Source organism: Zingiber officinale, chromosome 3B (assembly GCF_018446385.1).
Source record: "Zingiber officinale cultivar Zhangliang chromosome 3B, Zo_v1.1, whole genome shotgun sequence".
Classification (NCBI taxonomy): domain Eukaryota; kingdom Viridiplantae; phylum Streptophyta; class Magnoliopsida; order Zingiberales; family Zingiberaceae; genus Zingiber; species Zingiber officinale.
The window spans coordinates 22833392-22852069 of NC_055991.1; the positions used below are offsets into that span (position 1 = coordinate 22833392).

Sequence of the window (18678 nt, forward strand, 5' to 3'; positions counted from 1 at the left end):
AATCTCTTTGACAACCCAACTTGTCTGCTTCACTCGGCCTGTCTGCTCGACCCGGCCAACCTCTCTGACAGCCCGACCTGTCTGCTCGACCCGGTCGACCTCTCTGACAGCCCGACCTGTCTGTCGCTCGGTCTGTCTGCTCGACCCGACCGGCCTCTCTTGCTCGACATGTCTGCCTCGTCCGACCGGCCTCTCCTGTTAGGTATGTCTGCCTCGTCCGTCCGACCGACCTCTTTGCTCAGACACTCTGCTCACTCAGTCACTCTGAGGTTGACACTTGGATAAAAACCATCCCTTGCTAGCAGCCTGAGATCATCTGCTCAGGTCAGCTCAACTGTAAGTTGAATTTAAATTCTGTGTAATTTTTAAATTTAACTAAGTCCCCTAAAATCTCCGACAACAGATTGTTTGTATTCCAACACTATTCTTGATAATTTTCTATGAAGCATCATAATTTCTTCTTTAACCGTAGCAGTTGTACCTATACCTATCTCTTCCTTGATAAAGTCAGATAGTTTGTCGAGATATCTTATAATAAAAAAGTCTACCACTGTCATTTCTTGAGATGGATCGGATGAATCAACGTCATATCATAATATGTACTAAAATATTTATTGCCTATGCTTGAATTCTTACCAACTCATCCTCTAAGGGACGATTTAGTGGTTAGCGTATGAGGTACTGTCATCTTAAGATCGAGGGACGAGCATAGTCACTTTTTGTCCAATTGAATTCTTATGAACTCTTGTTTGCCTTTAGGAGAAAAAGAGAGCCTTCGTATAAAATTGATTGTGAAGAAGTAACCAGAATATTGTTAAGAGATATTAAACATCTAAAAGTGCTTTGTGTAAAAGAAATATAAGAAGAAGAATTTATGGAGAAAATATCATTTTGGATATATCTTTTCTTGAGAAAAAACTTATAAGATTATGCAAATAGTATACTAGTTAATTTCAATTTTAGATTTTCTAAAATAATTTTGAATGAGCAAAAATTAAGTAACCAAAATATTGTTAAGAGATATTAAACATCTAAAAGTGCTTTTGTGTAAAAGAAATATAAGAAGAAGAATTTATGGAGAAAATATCATTTTGGATATATCTTTTTCTTGAGAAAAACTTATAAGATTATGCAAATAGTATACTAGTTAATTTCAATTTTAGATTTTCTAAAATAATTTTGAATGAGCAAAAATTAACTTTTAAAGATCTATCTGTTTTATTAAAAAAAAAATCAACAATGCGTTAAAAATGCAAGTTTTTTTTTCTAACTTACATTTGTTTAATGGATGCACAAGATTATTTTTTAATTAAATAAAGTTTTAAATTATTTTATGGAATTTAAATGTATTTAAAGATATGAATAATTTTATTTTACAAATTCAAAATTTTATAACTGGAGATTGTCAAATTATTTTTCTATTATTTTTTATATTGATTGGTTGTAATTATTTCTTTATTGTGTTATATATTTTTATATAAATAATTTTCTTATGAATTTAAGGATGTGAAATGTTTTATATTATTAAATATTTTATAAAAATATTTTATAAATAAATGTAAATAAAATTTATGCTTTTATGAATTTGATTATAAAAAAATAATGATTTTTATGAATTATATTTATTGAAACTTTTATTTAGTTACGTTTTACACAAAGGTCAACATCTCATTTTCTTAATTTTAAAAATTAAGGGCATCTTTTGATTTTACAAATTAAAATTTTCTATTTTAATTTATTTGGTCTTATCAATAATTAAAATATAATTGATGTAAGATATATCTTTTTATCTGAAAAATTCTCAAGTCAAACAAATTTATTGACTAAGTGATTTGACAAGTAGTTATGTGAAATTCTATAATTCTTTAATAAATCTTAAAAAAACGTTTAAAGTCCAACATTTTCTAACTTTCTTTCTTTGATTTTTTTAATTAAATAAAATTATTTTATTTTATAATTTAAACATTTCCTTTTACTCTGTAAGATTCTCTAGTTGGATATTCTATTTTATAAATTATTTTTGTATAAATTTAAATAAAAATTATAGATGTATGAACATTGTCATATATTAATCTATACAATTAAAATTTTATCAACTTGATTTTTTGTATTAACTTGGACCCGTCAACCAATCTGTTTTTCCAGATTTTATAAAGGTATCTTCTTTTAATATATTTTTACCCAAATTGAATTGATGCATCATCCATTTTGAGGAAGAGGATCTACAAAATAGTTGAATGGTATTTGAGTTTGTTCAGATCTTCTTCCAAAAATAAACGGAAAAGAGTGTTTTGCATACCAGATCGAACTGAGAATATATACAATAATCCAGCAAAATTAAAGGAAGAGAAAGAGCTTGGAAAAGGAAGAGAAGTAACATACCTCAATCACTGAAGATTGAAGTTTTAAGCAAAACTGATGGATAGAATTGCTGGATCATCTCCCAATTGCTCAACTCATCAGTCTATATGAGAGATGTACGTTTTGCTTTCACGTCTATTTGAGGTTTCTTGTTCGGAGGCTGCTGTTGCTGTATAAGAAGAGGTCGGTCCCCTTATTCATGTGCAATTATTCATTCAATGTCGACTACGTACCTCCGTGTTCAGACCCGTGTTCGGCACGTACACTGTGAACATAAAATACTTATTATAAAGAAAATATAAGGAGTAAGATTAATCAAATTATTTAAGATCTAAATTAAATAAAATATTTTTATAAATCAGTCAATTTAATCATATTTTAAAGTTGAATCAGATTTGACCGGCCAAATGGATCATTCATGCCGGTGTTCTCCACATGTTCCAAACGTTGAGAAGGGCATGATGGAAATACAAAAAGCTGCAGGAAATTATGTTAGGTCAGGTCAGCAAAACAATCAAGCAAGGTAAGTTCAACTGTCAGCCATGGAAATTGGCGATCGAAGAAACCTGTTGCCTATTCCAATTCATCTATATATCCACCAAAAACTTGCAGGTCTGCAACACACCCAACAGATTCATGTAGCTGATCTCTAAGCTTCATAGAAGCAAAAGTCTCATGAGAGAGAGAGAATCTTGAAGATGATCTAAGGATGTATGTAATCACACAAATCCCAGACACTGAGATGCTTTGATCGTTCAAATGCAAGATTATCTGCACACTATGATTTTATTTACACCATAACTAGACACAATTATGCTTGTATGGCAGAAATGACACAAACTAAGACTTACCAGTGCTCTATATGTGATGTGTAGGAAGACAGGCCAAGCAAAGCAACCTATGATCTGCTTGGTTGAATCCTCGTCTTCAAGGTATAAAAGACCCTAAATTCATTTGGGATCTTGATAACAACTTCTAATTAAAGTTTTCTACATACTCAGAAATTAAATTTTCAGTTAGGTGAATGGTTCAATTTGGGGATCGGAGGAGCCCACCTATGCATAAGATTTACTGATAACTATCTAAAATTCAACAACAAACATTCCATTGGAAAATTCTTGCCTACTCGCCGAAGAAAAACCCACCTAAAGACATAGTGTAGAAATTTTGTGGAGTAAAGTTGGGTGACACAAATTGAGGCATTCATTGTGAGGTAATCTTCATGACTAAAACTTGACAGCCACCTCGACCAAACTTTCTCATGTTTGATAGGGATGTGATAGCTACACCCCTGTTTTTTGCAATTCTTTGAGCCCATAGAATCTTGTGAACTTTAAAGCTGAGATAGACAAATTGTAAAAGGGAATAGGGCATGAAGTGATTTTGTCTCCAAACACAAACCTATAGTCGCTTTCTACTTTGCCTTGTTCAAACTTTAGGGTTTCTTGTGCATGATCATCACAACGAGGAATCAACAACCTCTTGTCTTTGAACATTCATTCCTCCCTATATATTTGTCTAAATAACACTTCCCCAAGTCAATTCTAGTCATATTCACTGCATAGTTACCCAAAAGGTTATACTCTAATTTTATTTGTTTCGGAATGATGTCATTTCTTATAGGATTCTCCATTTAGTGACGAGGAAGATCAAAGAAGATTTAATGATATTCAAGGACTTCTAGTCAACCTCTTCTTGAGATTAAGAGGCATTATTTATTTACATCACTCTCATATACATTGCCCTTAAAGAAATTGTTAGTGAAAATTGATCTCTAAGATCATGACTAATTGACTAAGAGTTAATTATCATAATATTGATAGAAGACTTTCAATTTGTTAAATTTTCTAACAAAAATAATGATAGATAGCAACTTAATCACAAAGGTTGTGAACTCAAGTCCCCATGATTTATCTTCCTTCTAAATAGTAAGGGACTGTCAAGATGACGGATCACCTTTTACTGCCAACAAAGATGATGAACTAGTAGTGTTAATAAAATCTAAGAAACAATGGAACATGTTCTCACTTTAATGGGCTTGTAAAGTTTTGAACTTATAAATCAAGGGAGGAGAACTAATTGCTAGCACCTTATTATTAATTAATACAATATTTTAAAATCTTTTTAAGGCTAAAATTTAGAATTTACAAATGGTTGGTCAAAAGTTAGAGTGTGGGGGCCACCATCAATAGCTTGTGCTCTCATGTGCTCAAGGGGCTATGAATGTTAACAATCAAATAGATTGAGTAGTTCTAATGTAAGCGTGGTGTGTGGTGAAGGAATCTCTTATATATTCTTGTACCCATTTCATCCCTTTTGAAGGATGCTTAGCTTGCATTGTCTCAAAGTGTAGTTAAAGATTATTATTATATATCTATCAACTTCTCTCTTATTCTACAGTATTATGTACGTAGTTAAAGATGAATTAGATTTGCTTGAATATGTAACTTTCAATAACAAAATTTTTCAAATCAAATTTGCTCAGTATTACTGTTGGTTTATTAAGCGACCATGCATGAAGTTTGTGAGGAGGAACAACTGCAGTGCTCTCTTTCTTTTCCTAGCTCTCTGCATTGGGTAAATAAGTCCAAAACATTTTGAATGACAAGCATCCAACTTCTGTGGCACACTGAGTTTAATTTGTTACCAGTGCAGTAATAAGGTCGAGAGAATATATTTATGTACATTGTTTCACTCGATTGTTAGAATACTGGTAGATGAGGTGATCAGTGGTACAACTTCAGGGTTAAATGCTGGTTGGGTTCAGCGGTTGGCCTTTGTCTCCATTCCATTCTCAGAGGAAGAAACCAAACCGAGAAGGTAAGTGCAACGCGGTCAATGGGCCCCATCGCTTGCCACATTGCGACACACTTGCCTGCAAAAGACACCATGCATCAACAGCAACACCACTCTCCTACCTCCCTTCTCTCTCTCTCACTATTCAAATTCCTTTTTGGTTGCATTTTTATTATTAATTTGTGGTGTGAGGGAGATCGAGGAGAATCATCCACAACGGAGAGACGAGAGGAGGATGAGAGGAAGAAAAGTATGACAAGTAACTCAGAGTTATCACAAGTACTCGAGCAGCAGCAGTAGAAGAACGAAGAGTGGAGAAGGAAAAGGAGGAGGAGGAAGAGAAAGAAAGAAAGAAAAAAGTATCCTTTCTGGTTCTTGCATATTTTCCCTTCTCTTTCTCTCTCTCTCTCTCTCTCACACACACAACACACACACAAGGAGGAGAGGAGGTGGATTGGAAACGGAAAGGAACTTATATCTTCTCTATCTTCCATCTTTTTATATCTGATATCCAATTGTTTGTTTGGTTTTGCCAGCTGCTTTGTTTGTTCTTTAGTAGAGGTGTGGGAATAAAGAGCAGTGATTTTGGAGGTTTTTGTTTAGTGCTGTGTGGTGAGCATGCCCAGATCTACTATCCTCTACCAGTATTTGGGCCTTTCTGGTTTCTCATCTTCTTCCCTTCCTTTGGTTGTTTCCTTGTCTTCAGATCTTGAGGAGGAGCTAGGCCTGAACAAAGTTGGAGCTCATGGTTTCATGTTGGCTAGCGAGTGTTTTCTTCTGCGGCGCAGATATGGAGCAGTAGCTCGTGTCGTCTGACATCGATCGCTCTCCAGAAACCAAACAAGCAACAATTTGAGAAAGAGGAAGATAAGAACAACAAGGAGAAGAAGACCGTGTCCGGATTCCGCTTTAAGATGCAAGCGGCTCCGTCTTCTTCGTCGTCCTCCTCCATGCACTTCTTCGGATTGATCAGAGATGAAGATCACCAACTCATCCACCAAACGCTGCCGCAGCTACCGTCGCAGACGCAGCAATTAGTCACGCCGCCACCGCCGCCGCCGCCGCCACCTGGATCGTCGTTGACCACTGATACTTCTCCAACTACAGTTCCTCCCAAGAAAAAGAGGAACCTCCCTGGAAATCCAAGCAAGTACCTCAACTATATAATTCTTCTCTATTTTCTTTAGGGATCTATCCCCTTTAATTTCTTTAATTTATCTAGTGAATTGACTCAATTTGGTACCTAGGTCGAAGAAAAAGTAGATCTTCTACTTCAATTATTAGTATCACCATGCATGCATATTGATGCATCCAGTCAACAAATAGCCAAAACGCATGCAGCTCGTAAAATATCTTGAATTCTTTTCACAAATTCTACATTGCATCAAGTTGCAGATCCTGATGCGGAAGTGATAGCGCTGTCGCCGAAAACGCTGATGGCGACGAACCGGTTCATCTGCGAGGTGTGCAGCAAGGGGTTCCAGCGGGAGCAGAACCTGCAGCTGCACCGGCGCGGCCACAACCTGCCGTGGAAGCTGAAGCAGAAGAACCCGAACGAGGTGCGCCGCCGGGTGTACCTCTGCCCCGAGCCGACCTGCGTCCACCACGACCCCTCCCGCGCCCTCGGCGACCTCACCGGCATCAAGAAGCACTTCTGCCGGAAGCACGGCGAGAAGAAGTGGAAGTGCGACAAGTGCTCCAAGCGCTACGCCGTGCAGTCGGACTGGAAGGCGCACTCCAAGATCTGCGGTACCCGCGAGTACCGCTGCGACTGCGGCACACTCTTCTCCAGGTACATCATCATCATCAGCATCATCATCATCATTATCATTCCATGTGATATAAAGATGCACACACATACATACGTATTCAATCAATCCTGATCTATCGATCTGTTTTGGTGTTCATGTTGCACGCAATCTCATGCATCGTTGACTGATTAGCGTCTGTGAAGCTTTTAGGGTTAGAGAGTATGAGAATGAAACTGCTCACACGTGAATGTTCATGGCAAAGGAACAAAAAAACACAGCGAGGCTATTGAGATCTCAAGAGAACTCATCAAATTAATATGCCTCTCCACAACATCTCATCGAAACCAACGCCAACGCCCCTCCTCCTTTCTCCATCTCTCTCTCTTCTTCGAGTTCACGTGGTGACTTGAACGCAAGGCTTAGCAGGTGAATTTGTTGCCTTGCGTTTGGAGATATCTTGGCAAAGGGGGGCAACGAGTTGGCCTTGCTGGTCCACACCAATTCACAGGAATATACTTTGCATTATCAACGCCACTACTCTTAGATTTCATGTTACAATTTTCACTGCCTTTACTTCTGACATTTCTGTTAAGGGACCTTTATTTTGTTATCTTTTGTTGTTTTGGTAAGAGTTAATTCTCTTCTTCTTCCCTTGGATGCCTCAAAGGAGTCCAATCAACCCATGAGGAAAGCTTTCATGTAGGAGGAGGAGGTAATGCATTTATTGAAGATAATTGCTGCAAACATTCCTCCATTGCATTGAATGAGGAGTCAGTCCTAAAAAAGGGTTTTGGAGGGGAACAAACTCTGACATTTTCAACTCTATTGAGGTTTTTTATTTTTTTATTTTTCTTTACTTTTCAAACTGATCCCTCACAGGAAGAGGACTAATTGAACTCAGTTTGTCCCTATGCTTTTACCAGCTGAGCAAACCCTAGCACATCTGTATGCATTTTCCATTATTTGAATTGGCCGATGTTATCGTTTTTGTTAACCTAATTTTATATATATAATTCATTTTATATAGACTTCATAATTAGAAAGTATTTGTTGATGATTATTAATTAATGCAGGAGAGACAGTTTCATCACACACAGAGCCTTCTGCGACGCCCTTGCGCAAGAAAACGCCAGGCTGCCGCCGGCCGGCTTGAGCTCGGCGATCGGCGGCGCAGCAGGTCAACTCTTTTCCAGTCGAAACATAAACCTCGGCCTTCCGCAGTTCAACTCGGCTCAGCTCTCGTCTTTTCAAGATCACCAAGATCCGTTGCCGGCGCCGCAGCCTAATTCCGATCATCATCTCCTCCACTCCAGGTCCAGGATCAATATGAGCAGCGGCCAGTTCGACGTCGTCATGGCTAATCATCACCTTAACAACACAGTCTCCTTCCGGGCACCGCCGCCGCCCCATCAGATTCCGCACTCGTCCCCTTTCTTCCTCGGGATGGAGGACGGCGCGGCGGCGCCGGCCTTGCTTCATGGCGGCCAAGGCTTCGGCGGCGCCTCGGCTAATAATAACAGCAACCTTTTCAACCTCGGCTGCTTCTTCCCTCCCAAGGTCGAGGGAGACGAGCAGCAGGGCAACGAGGCCGCCATGTCTCTCTTCGGCGGCGGCGAGCTCATGGGCCACCACGAGGTCCCCACCATGTCGTCTCTCTACAACCCCGAGGCGCCGCCGCTGCTCCCGCAGATGTCGGCCACCGCGCTGCTCCAGAAGGCGGCCCAAATGGGCGCCACGTCGGGAGACGGCGGCTCGATCTTCCTCAGAGACTTCGGCGGCGAGAGCTCCAGAAGCGCCAACGAGAGGCAGTACCAAGAGATAATCATGAACTCGCTCGGCGGTTTCCACCGGCAGGGATTCATGCATGACGTGGAGGAGGAGAAGCTGAACCAGCGCCTGAGCACGAGGGACTTCCTCGGCGTCAATGGCAGCATGATGAGGAGCATGATGGATCCGGCGGCCATCGGCGATCACGACTTGCAGGGATCATCCATGGATCACTCCACCTCCTCCACTCCATCCTTCAAAAATGCCGGTGGAAGATTGCAATAGGACTACTCTTCATCATTAATCTTAATTAGGGCTAATTAATCGAGCCAATCTAATTAGCCTTAATCTTAGTCCCTTCTTCCTAGCTAGCTCGAAAGCTCCTTATTAAAATGTTGAAACTGGCAAACTTTTTCTTCTTGTTTTTTCTTTAAACTCATGCTTAATTAGCTACTTGAATTCATAACTGTCTTTGCAATCTCCTCGTTGCTGTTGATTAAGTTTAATAAATAACAGCTTGAATTTCTCTTCTTAATCTGATAATTAATCCTACAATCGATTACGTGAATGCATGCATGAACTAGTACAGTAATGTAGTACTGCATGAACTTAAAATGCTTTTCTCTTTTGTTTATTCTTATTATATCTGTGATTCAACTTAATTAACGTAGCATTTTATATCGATCGAGGACATGAGTGTTGGCAAAAGCTGATGGAAATTGCATGTTCCTTTTAAGTGTAAGCATCGAAGTGACAAATCAAGTTCACGGGTTGCATTCCCTATACACGAAGGTGATTGTGCATTGGATACGAAATATATTTAAACTATCGATATTTTCATTATTTCATATATGAATGAGCGATAACCAGTCATGTCATGGCACATGAAAATTACTCTGTCATTCTGACAGAATATTTGCAGCAACCTTTTACGGATTTATTTGTTACTCGGATTGATTTATATTTCTGCTAATCATTGAGCATGTGTATAGACGTACGTTTGTGAACCAGATGTTTTATATTTATTTTCATTTTATCAATCCTTGTGGCACTTTCAACTTAGAAATGATGAAAGTTTTGTTAAAAGAATTAAAGTGGCTTCTGTGCTCATCACTCTGAAAGGGCCTTTTTTTATTGTCTTAGACATATACAACAATCTTGTTTGAAGCCTGATTCTTTTCATTATACACAAAAGCATCAAGTAAAGGATGAAGGTTGAATGATCAAAATGATACAGATAATTTTAATTTGGATTTTAATTACTGTCAATCTGCATAGTCTTTACAAAAATGATCTATTGGAAAATATAGCTGATGATCATATTCAATCATAGACTTTTAATGTATAAGTTGTCTGTTCTTAATATGTAGATTGAAAGGATTGCTCAAAATTTATTCAATTATATGAACTTGACCTAAGCATAACTAACCATTATTCAAACCTATGACAAGTATGTGAACAGATATATTAATGAAAGATATATATTAGAGTTCTCTCCACCTAAGAGTTGTGCTTCTTCATCAAGTTTTAAATGATTAATTGGATGATATTATTCAAAAGATCTACATTTATTATATATCATAATTTTTACCATACAAACTTCTTTTATCTTTGGAAGTTGTTTACTGAATTCAACTAAACTCAATTTATAACATTTTTCTGTGAGGATAACAAAGGAGTGGAAAGAGGAGTTTTCTATTGTTTCGAGAGAAAAAAGGTGAGCAAATGTGTGCTTCCCCAAATGCTTCATCTAAAGATTGAGGTAAACAATCACAGACATTTTTACAACAGTTTGTTTTTTTTTCATCAATACGAGATCTGAAGCTAAAGAACTGAAGACATATATAACAAAAAGGAGAAATTAGCATACCTAATTTGGTTACGAGAAGGGTTAAATAAGAGAAATAAGGGTGGTAAAATTAATCATCTGCTTAATTCTCCTTCACTTCCTCTCAATCTTTGAGGGAAGAAATCACTACTCTCTTCTTCCTTGTGGATCCGTCGATCAAAGGAGACACATGAAATGGAGCCCCTACACTTCCCTTTACGCTGCATGTGATCCTTGCCGTGGAAGTAGACAAACCGCCCGTGTTGGCTGCCCATGCAATAGTTAATTAATTGGAATTGGAAGCTTGTGGTGATGTGGATATCTATAGATAGATACGTAGATATTATTTAATTTAATTCAGTTTAATTAGATGAAGAATTGATCGAGAAATTAAATGCGAATGTCGATAAAAGAATTACTTCTCTCGGCGATGGATTCTCAGAAGAATATTGTCACTGAGCTGACCGCAGAACAAAGGAAATAAAAACACTGATAGGCTTGCCTTTGGTAGTACTTAATTTGAGATTAAAAATTTTATCTTTTTATTTTTCAGTGGTGGCGAAATTGCTGAAAGGGCTGCATTTGATTCTATTCGTACACTGCAACAGCACCCAAACCGAGATCCTGCAATGGCCCTGCAAACTCATGTCAGGTGATGCCTCGGGATGTCATCCGCCATGGCTGACTAGGCGTGGAAGAGGAGATGCACAAACTACAAAACCAAGTTGAAAAGGATCAGTTCAATAGAGCAGATGCCGCACGGAAATGAGTACAGAGGCAACAGTTGAAAGATGACGCTGTTGAAGAATGAAGATCTCTGATGCTTTAGTGCTTTGGAAATGGAGAGCCGTCGTGGAGCAGAGAAAGGGGAGGTATTTAGTCCCACATTCTATGTTTCTATTCTTAAATGCTACTTTATAAATATATGAATGGACGCAGTGTCAAAAGTTTGTGTGATTGCATCTAGTTGAGTATTAAAGTCTTGATTGTAACATTTTTTTGAACCGTGAGGTATCGAGCGATTACGTGGAAGAAGCGCGACCGCCATCAAATTTCCATCAACGCCCTTTCTCAGCCGTAAACAATGCACTACATTGCCAGGGGCTTATTCGTAATCCGAGTCCTCCGAGGGTTTAGGAGTTTACCCCGCCGCCACGGCCGCGACGTGGCGTGTTTCCTTTCGCGCAACCGGGGATTCGAAGGGGCGCAGCTCGGCTCTCCCCCACAGCATCGCTTCCTCGACGGCGATCGCGGTCGACTTTGCGGAGAGACGCCGCGCGGAAAGGAGGGGAGGAGGGAAAGCGAGATGGTGGACACGGGAAACGCCGGCGAGGGCAAAGAGTGGCGGAAGGGGTTGCGGGTCTTCTCGCCGGAGTACTATGCGGTCTGCGCTATCGGCGGCATGCTTAGCGCAGGCACCACCCATCTCGCCATCACGCCGCTCGACGTCCTCAAGGTCAACATGCAGGTGCGAGACTCGATTGATTCCTTGAAAAGGAAACTATTTTCCTTCGCTGCGATTCTTCCCTGATGTTCTTTTGTATCGAAACTTGCGTGTATTTGGGGAAAACCTCCGAGGTAGGGACTTTTCCTGAATGAATGCGGCGGATTTCATCTTCTTGTGCATCTTCTACTTTGATAGTGGAGGAAATGTTGAGGTGAAGTTTCTTGTTTATTTAGGAATGTGAATTAGGTTTCTCACATTAATTAGGGATGTTGTATGCTGCTAAATCCCAATAGCAATGGGTTTCTGAGAATGTCTGTGTTCTGCTCTATTGCTGGTTTATGGTCTTGCTCTGCCATTTAAATTGCCCACATTTTTTGCACTATAGCCGATGAAAGCGATAATCTCTTCTGAATTATTTGCTTGAGTAGCTGAAACTTGATCTCAGTGAGTATACACAAATATCTGCCATCTAGCTTCGAACATCCCATAAATCATCCTCATGATTCACTTATCAAAAGTAAAGTGGAAAACTCTGGTTATGAAACCATATTTAGGATGAAGGAAGAATCCTTTAGGTTCATAATCAACTCTAGTACAAACCAATTCTGGAGCATCTAGGTCACACTTGACCTTAATCGTTACTCTCCTTCATATTGCAATTTTGTTCAGTGGGTTGTGAGAGCCTCTTCTTGTAGGACTACTCATCAGTTCTTAATGAGTATTATAAGCTTTGTATCCACTTATCTATAAATTACTTCCAATTACAGGTGAACCCTATTAAATACAATAGCATGTTCTCTGGACTCCATATCCTTGTCAAAGAACATGGACCGGCATCACTTTGGAGAGGTTGGGCTGGGAAACTATTTGGATATGGTGCTCAAGGTGGCTGTAGGTTTGGGCTCTATGAATATTTCAAAAAGGTGTACTCGGATGCGCTGGGAGGACCAAACAGAAGTACAATTTACTTTGTGAGCAGTGCATCTGCACAAGTAATAGCAGATGTAGCCCTTTGTCCATTTGAGGCTGTGAAAGTTCGTGTGCAAACACAAGCACATTTTGCTAGGGGAATGGTTGATGGCTTTCCTAAGTTATATGCATCTGAAGGATTGTCCGGGTAATCGAATTCAGCGATGACCTTTCTTTGTGTTCTAAGATTGTGTCATCCTAGAGCTAATCTTCATTAATCTATGAATGAATCATCCAATATTCATTCTATTGCAGCTTCTACAAGGGACTCTTACCACTTTGGGGACGGAACCTACCATGTACTCACTCACTCTCCTTTTCTCTTTCCCTGCATTCTTACTGAAATTTCTTTTATTCATGTATCAAGCATTTTCTCTTCTTGTATATACAACTAAAAATTTATGTGTTTTGTTGGAATTATTTATCAAAATTGGTCGATTACAACTTCAGGTTGATCAGCTCCTAAATGTTACTAACCATGTGTACTAAGAGGTCCTAGAGTAGACATTTTAGCAACACTTGTTACTCTGTTTTGGTTCTGTCTTAATGACAGTTTTATATGAAGAACAATCTGAGTTTTATAATATACCATGATACAGTTTCTATTCTGATGTTCTCGACCTTTGAGCATTCTGTCGATATGCTATACCGTGATGTCATCCAAAGGAAGAGGGAGGAATGTTCAAGAGCTCAACAACTTGGTGTGACTTGCATGGCTGGCTATGCATCTGGAGCTGTTGGAACTATTATATCAAATCCTGCAGATAACATTGTTTCTTCACTTTACAACAAAAAAGCTGACAGTATCTTGCAGGTACCCATAGAACTATACTCTCTTGAACTGTCCTTTTACTCCACTTTGTGCTACAATCATCGATAACGAAATACTAGTTTCTCACATGTGCAGGCAGCAAAGAACATAGGATTTCCAAATTTGTTTACTAGAAGCCTTCCTGTTCGTATCACGCTCGTTGGACCTGTTATAACACTGCAATGGTTCTTCTATGACACCATCAAAGTATTAACTGGACTGTAAGTATATAAAAACATCAGTAACTACGCAAACTCCAATACTTCGTAGTTAAATGGTGTTTGGATTCAAATAAATGCACTTGAAACACTTGGATTTGAATGTTTCAGGCCAACAAGTGGAGGTATAGCACAGGATTATGATGAAGTTAATAGCATAACCTGATTTGAAGCAGGATCAAGTGCTGATCTGACTGGCAAGATCCAACTATTATTCTCCAAATATATTGAGACTGTAATCAGTATCATTCTAACTCCAGCATTGTAATTTTGGCCAGAGTCAAATTGAATTGATGAGAAAATCAAGGCGAAACATCTGCTATTTGCAATCAGAACAGGTTGCTTCTGACAGTGCTTTTGTTTTTCCCTCATCAGTTGATGCTGATTGCTACAAGCGACACTAATATATGATGAATAATGTTATGTACAGATGGCGTGAATATTTATTTACGCATTTTTCATAAAATAATGTAGATAATGATATTTTGCAGTGCTGTACTGTACTTTGTTGGTTACTCTACCCATAATATCTTATGGGCAAATTCCATTTTGTAGTGGTGCAAGTTATTAACAAAAATTTCCTTTTGTCCTAATTTTTTCTGCAAGTGCTCAAATCGATGTCTAGATATTAATTAGGAATATCATATTTCAAACTAGTTTATTGAATTATTCTGAATCCATCGTGCTATAAAAATTTTGTTTTTAGCTCTGATGTATCAAGAGAAATCCGGGTGAAACACATTCTCCGCTATCCCAGCGGCCGGACTCCCTCCACGGACCTTGCTCGGCCTAGATCTCTCAACTATGCTCATGCACGACGGCTTTCCTATCCGAAGGGATCCTCGCCGAGCTAGGCCTTTTCGACCTCAACCTCTGACAACTCCCGATGAATCTCTGATTTTGTTTGTAGAATTTTAAACCTTAAATTTTGCAATATTAATTTTGCTTTTTCTTATTTTATGTTTCACTGGTGGAGCAGCTGAACTGATCATACATTTGGAGACTTCATCACGTCCGTCCATTCTCCTCCAGGGAAATCGAATCCGTTCATCGGGCATACGGATCCCATAAGAAGTTCCATCCATGCTCGTCATCGTATTATTCTATTACCTCATCTCCCCTTCTGCGGTCGACTTCGATCTCGAAATCTAGGGTTAGGGTTACGATCACGAGCTGGGTAGAATTTGGGCGTTTTACCCGATCATCGGCTTCAAATTTTCTTCGGTTAAGACTGTTATAGGTGTTCGATTTAGTCTCCGACCGCACATCGTGCTTGCCGTGAACGATTTTAGGGTTTTCTTGATTCGTCGCCGGGGAATCGATGAACGACCCATCGCAGGCGTTGAACCGAAGCTACGGGATCTGGCCTCCCCCGCATCCCCCGTCCGAGGATCCGATGGGGTTCGCGAACCCCGTCAGGCTTCCTCCGCCCTTCGCCGCACCTGGGGGAATCATGCACAGCCGAATGAACTGGAATGCCAAGAAAGACGCCGACAAACGCAAGATGGCGACGGGCGGCGCCGTTGCAGGAGTGGCTCCTATGGGTGGTGGATTGGCCCCACTCTGCGGCGGAGGCGTCTCCGGCTATAAACCTCCGAGCCTCAACGAGCTCCAGTTCCAGAACCGAGTCAAGGCCCGCAGGTTCTGCCAAAAGAAGAAATTTCCACGCTTCGCCCCCTTCGCCCCCCGCAACACGACCTCCTTCATTATCCGCGCCAAGAAGTTCGGCGGGATCGCGTCGCAGGTATCGCCGTACCCCGTCACACCCGCGGTCCTCCCGACACCCAAGTTTTCTCCGACTCGCGAGGTCCTGACCGACATGGTCAAGGAGGAATGGGGCGTCGACGGCTACGGCTCCATGAAGGGGCGGATCCGCCTCCGATCGCCGAGGGGCGGCTACGAGATCCGTCCGGGCGGCAGCGGGGAGGACGACATGGAGGACGATGAAGGGTCGAGCGAGAGCGACGTGGAGGAGCACCTGGAAGTGGAACGGCGGCTGGACCACGACGTCAGCCGGTTCGAGATGGTGTATCCACGGGACCAGCACGTCCTGCAGTCGGAAGCGGACCTGCTGGAGAGCAGGGTGGATGACCAGGACGCGCGCATCGCGAGGCTGGAGGAGGAGAACCTGACGCTAAAGGAGAGACTTTTCCTGGTGGAGAGGGAGATGGGCGAACTGAGGCGGCGTCTGCACTTGCTCCAGCCTCACGGCGGCCTCCTCGAGAGGGAGATGAGCAGTAACAACAACGACAATGCCAACAACCACAACAAGAACAACAACAGCGACAGTAGCAACAACGACGTCATCGAGGAGTGCTCCGCCGGGAGCAGTGGCAATCCCACACTGGACTGCGGTGAGAGGAGCAAGAAGGTATAGTTTCTGCCACGCCTGTGTATAGTCTTCGTGCTAAATGCTATAGTAGGATCGAGATGTTGTAGTAGAATCGCATCATATCAACCCGTGTAACTGCAATCGAAAATGGTTCTGATTGAAGACTCGTGGTCTTATCTTGTTGTTTCTGATGTAGATTTTCGCTACTTAATTCCTTCGATGCTGTGCATAGTCTTTTATTATCGATTTGGCTCATAATTTTTACTATGAGCAGTTAATTAAGACAATAATTTATATTGCGGCTAATTTGTCCTGTCCAATAAGTTTGAAACAAGTATACTGAAAATATTACAAATGGAGACTAATGGTCTTTTTAGTTGGAGCGAGGGGCCGGCGGATCGAAAAAGGTGAAATTGTTTTAAAATCTCCATGTAAATTTAAACATTTGCATTCGGTTTTTGTGTAAGATTTTTTTTTTCTTTTTGATACATAACTAAATCGATTTGTATGTTTCAACTCTCTAATTCATACGAAATTATCAATTTATCCTTGTATTAAATTAAAATCTTTAAATATTATTTATTTCTCTTCCTAACGGTCGCACTTTTTCTTATTTTGAGCATTCGCGGCTCTAAGTCATCGACGACGTAGTCCCCGACTTCCCCTTCAAACCATCTTCGACCCTAAAGCATCTTCATCGATATTGAAGACAGAAATCTAAGAATAGGCAAAATCTACTTTCACCTTCAATTCAAGAATCATCGATAAGTTATAATTTTCTACTATATATTTCGATTCATTTGTTATTCTTGTGTGAGAAATCGAAGTTTTAGGTCATCAGTGTTTTAGTTTATAGGTGTTTTCGATTTTATAAGGTTGAGGTTGAATAAAATTGAATCGAATGTATATGAATAAAACTTTGTTCTTCAATTTTTATACGATTGAATCAAATGTTATATTTTTTGTGGATTAGATTAAAATGAATTACGGAAGGAGGCCTTGTAACCTTGTATTTTTGGGTAGTTGTAAGTACAAGAACCAGTTGTTTATGATTTCAATTTTTAGTGGTTGTAGTTTGATGGATATATATTCGAGTCTTGGCAAAAATTGTGTGGAGATTACTCCCGAATCTACGATTTTGCAATACCTAGCTCCACAACATAAAATGTATATGACTTTGAACGATGATGATGATGTGTTCAATATGATACATTTTCATATGTGTATGAAGCTGAGCATGATCGATTTGAGAGTAGAGAGCAGAAACGAACATATTGACGACAGCCTAAATTTAGAGATATAGCATATATTATATCCCTCTTCATATTATGGTTTTGATAATATTATATGTTACATCTAGTACAAGTGCATATGATATAGTTAAGTTGACACTATTAATCGTATCAAACTGGTAAGGGTTGAGGAGGAACAAATACAGTCAAGGAGTTATCAGGAGCCCCATTGTTGAATACTATAGATGTTTGGATTAATTGCATCCATGGCGAAGGGTAAAATTGTTGGTGCAATCGACCCAAGTTTGATCGGTACGATCATGGTTTTGATGTACGTGTCAAAGAGTTTAAGTTAGACTTTCATATGTGTTTGATATGCGTGTTTAAGTCTTGTAGGACTTGGTGAAACACACATGAAGAGCTTGGTGCAGTTAAGCTTGGGAAGCTCATCCTAGGGCTCGAATCATTGAGTCGGTGAAGGATGGTGTGGAAGACATCCGAGGGACCGTCGGACGAGGAGCAACGGAGTGGAGCCGAGGGAAGTGGACTTCAAGGCAACGTGAAGGATGGCACGGAGAGGAGCCGCGTGCTCGGGTGCATCTGAGGGACGAAGGCCGAGGAAGAGGACTTCAAGGGTGACTCCGGAGAGGAAGAGTATGAGTGTGTAACAAGGTGCAGTCAAGTCGGTTGCAACTTTTAGCAGTCGACTACACCAGTCGACTTCATGTTTTAGCAGTCGACTGCACCACTCGACTGGCAGCGAACAGAATCATTTTGTTCGCTCATTCGGCAGCGACCAGTCGACTGATAAAACATGCAGTCGATTGGTAAATGACCGTTGGCAGACCGTTGGTGCTGCAAAGTAGTCGTTGGCTACCTCCAACGATAGCACCAGTCGACTGATAGTTTTGTCAGTCGACTGGTGCCGAGATGAGTTGATATGATGATCAACTCTCTCCTCTTATTTAAAGGAAGCTTTGGGCATGAACCTCCCTCCATATCCGTGGGGCCGGCACTAGGGGGGCCGCTAAGGTAGCGGATCTACCTTTAAAGGAAGCTTTGAGGCTTGAAGGAGGTTACTGATTATTGTTGAATCACTCCTTGTCATTACCCAAAGCTTCCAAGCCTACTCTCTTCCTCCTAAACCTAAGTTCTGTAACAACCCA

At 40.3% G+C, this 18678-nt stretch overlaps 3 protein-coding genes across 6 annotated transcripts; all 3 read left to right on the plus strand.

Annotated features, from left to right (window-relative positions):
* Positions 1-5306: 5306 nt before the first annotated feature.
* Positions 5307-9210, plus strand: LOC122056178 (zinc finger protein BALDIBIS-like). Of its 4 annotated transcripts, none has more exons than XM_042618009.1 (5): positions 5307-5606; positions 5694-5769; positions 5864-6303; positions 6547-6949; positions 7982-9210. In XM_042618009.1, the coding sequence occupies exons 3-5, from the start codon at positions 6072-6074 to the stop codon at positions 8958-8960; spliced, it is 1614 nt and encodes a 537-aa protein (XP_042473943.1). In that variant the 5' UTR covers positions 5307-5606; positions 5694-5769; positions 5864-6071; the 3' UTR covers positions 8961-9210. The 4 variants fall into 4 exon arrangements, with proteins under 4 accessions (XP_042473943.1, XP_042473941.1, XP_042473944.1 ...); XM_042618007.1 differs by having other exon boundaries at positions 5307-5516; XM_042618010.1 differs by having other exon boundaries at positions 5307-5516; positions 6553-6949.
* Positions 9211-11475: 2265 nt separating this feature from the next.
* Positions 11476-14502, plus strand: LOC122056179 (mitochondrial phosphate carrier protein 1, mitochondrial-like). The gene is made up of 6 exons (XM_042618011.1): positions 11476-11971; positions 12718-13067; positions 13175-13218; positions 13519-13733; positions 13827-13951; positions 14060-14502. Exons 1-6 carry the CDS (start codon positions 11588-11590, stop codon positions 14112-14114), a joined length of 1173 nt encoding a protein of 390 aa, XP_042473945.1. The 5' UTR covers positions 11476-11587; the 3' UTR covers positions 14115-14502.
* A 538-nt stretch (positions 14503-15040) lies between these two features.
* LOC122056180 lies at positions 15041-16494 on the plus strand. Its single transcript, XM_042618012.1, has one exon. It carries the CDS (start codon positions 15270-15272, stop codon positions 16323-16325), a length of 1056 nt encoding a protein of 351 aa, XP_042473946.1. The 5' UTR covers positions 15041-15269; the 3' UTR covers positions 16326-16494.
* Positions 16495-18678: the final 2184 nt, after the last annotated feature.